General features: G+C 50.8%; 1 protein-coding gene across 1 annotated transcript in view; it reads right to left on the bottom strand.

Annotated features, from left to right (window-relative positions):
* Positions 1 to 55: 55 nt before the first annotated feature.
* The window catches only part of LOC104386428 (olfactory receptor 5T3-like), a 5,039-nt gene continuing 4,478 nt past the window's right edge, over positions 56 to 616 (bottom strand). The window contains exon 2 of the mRNA XM_009995038.1: positions 56 to 616. This exon is cut by the window's right edge and continues 399 nt beyond it. Within this exon, the coding sequence (XP_009993340.1) occupies positions 56 to 616 (561 nt within the window).

Genomic DNA, 616 nt, shown 5'->3' with positions numbered 1-616 from the left:
CCCTGCCCCTGGTTTCTCAACCTCACATCACCTCACAGACACCCACTGTGTCGTTTCATTTCTCACTCCCCTTCACTTTCCTGCTCCACAACCTTTTCATGGCATTTTTTACCTCCTTGCTTCGGACGGTGTAGATCAAGGGATTGAGCATAGGAGTGATGATGGTGTAGAACACAGAGACCATCTTGTCTGCTGAGAAGGTGGTGGAAGGGCGCATGTAGATAAAAATGCAGGGCCCAAAGAACAGAACCACAGCAGTGATGTGGGAAGTGCATGTATAGAGTGCCTTGAGACGCCCCTCAGAGGAGCGTGTCCTCAGAGAAACCAAGATGACAGCATAGGACACAACCAGCACAACAAAACAGCTCAGGGAAATCAAGCCACTGTTGGCAGCCACGCTGACACCAATGATGTAGGTGTCAGTGCAAGCCAGCTTCAGTAAAGGGTTAACATCACAGAAGAAGTGGTCAATCTGATTGGGCCCACAAAATGGAAGCTGGATGAGCAGCAGAGTCTGCACCACTGAGTGGACAAAGCCTCCCACCCAAGAAGCTGCCACCAGCCAGCCACAAACCTGCTTGTTCACAACAGAGGTGTAATGAAGGGGCTTGCCGAT

Source organism: Chaetura pelagica, unplaced genomic scaffold (assembly GCF_000747805.2).
Source record: "Chaetura pelagica isolate M959 unplaced genomic scaffold, ChaPel_1.0 scaffold553, whole genome shotgun sequence".
Lineage (NCBI taxonomy): Eukaryota > Metazoa > Chordata > Aves > Apodiformes > Apodidae > Chaetura > Chaetura pelagica.
The sequence above is the reverse complement of the archived record's forward strand: the minus strand, read 5'-3'. Positions and strand labels throughout refer to the sequence as shown.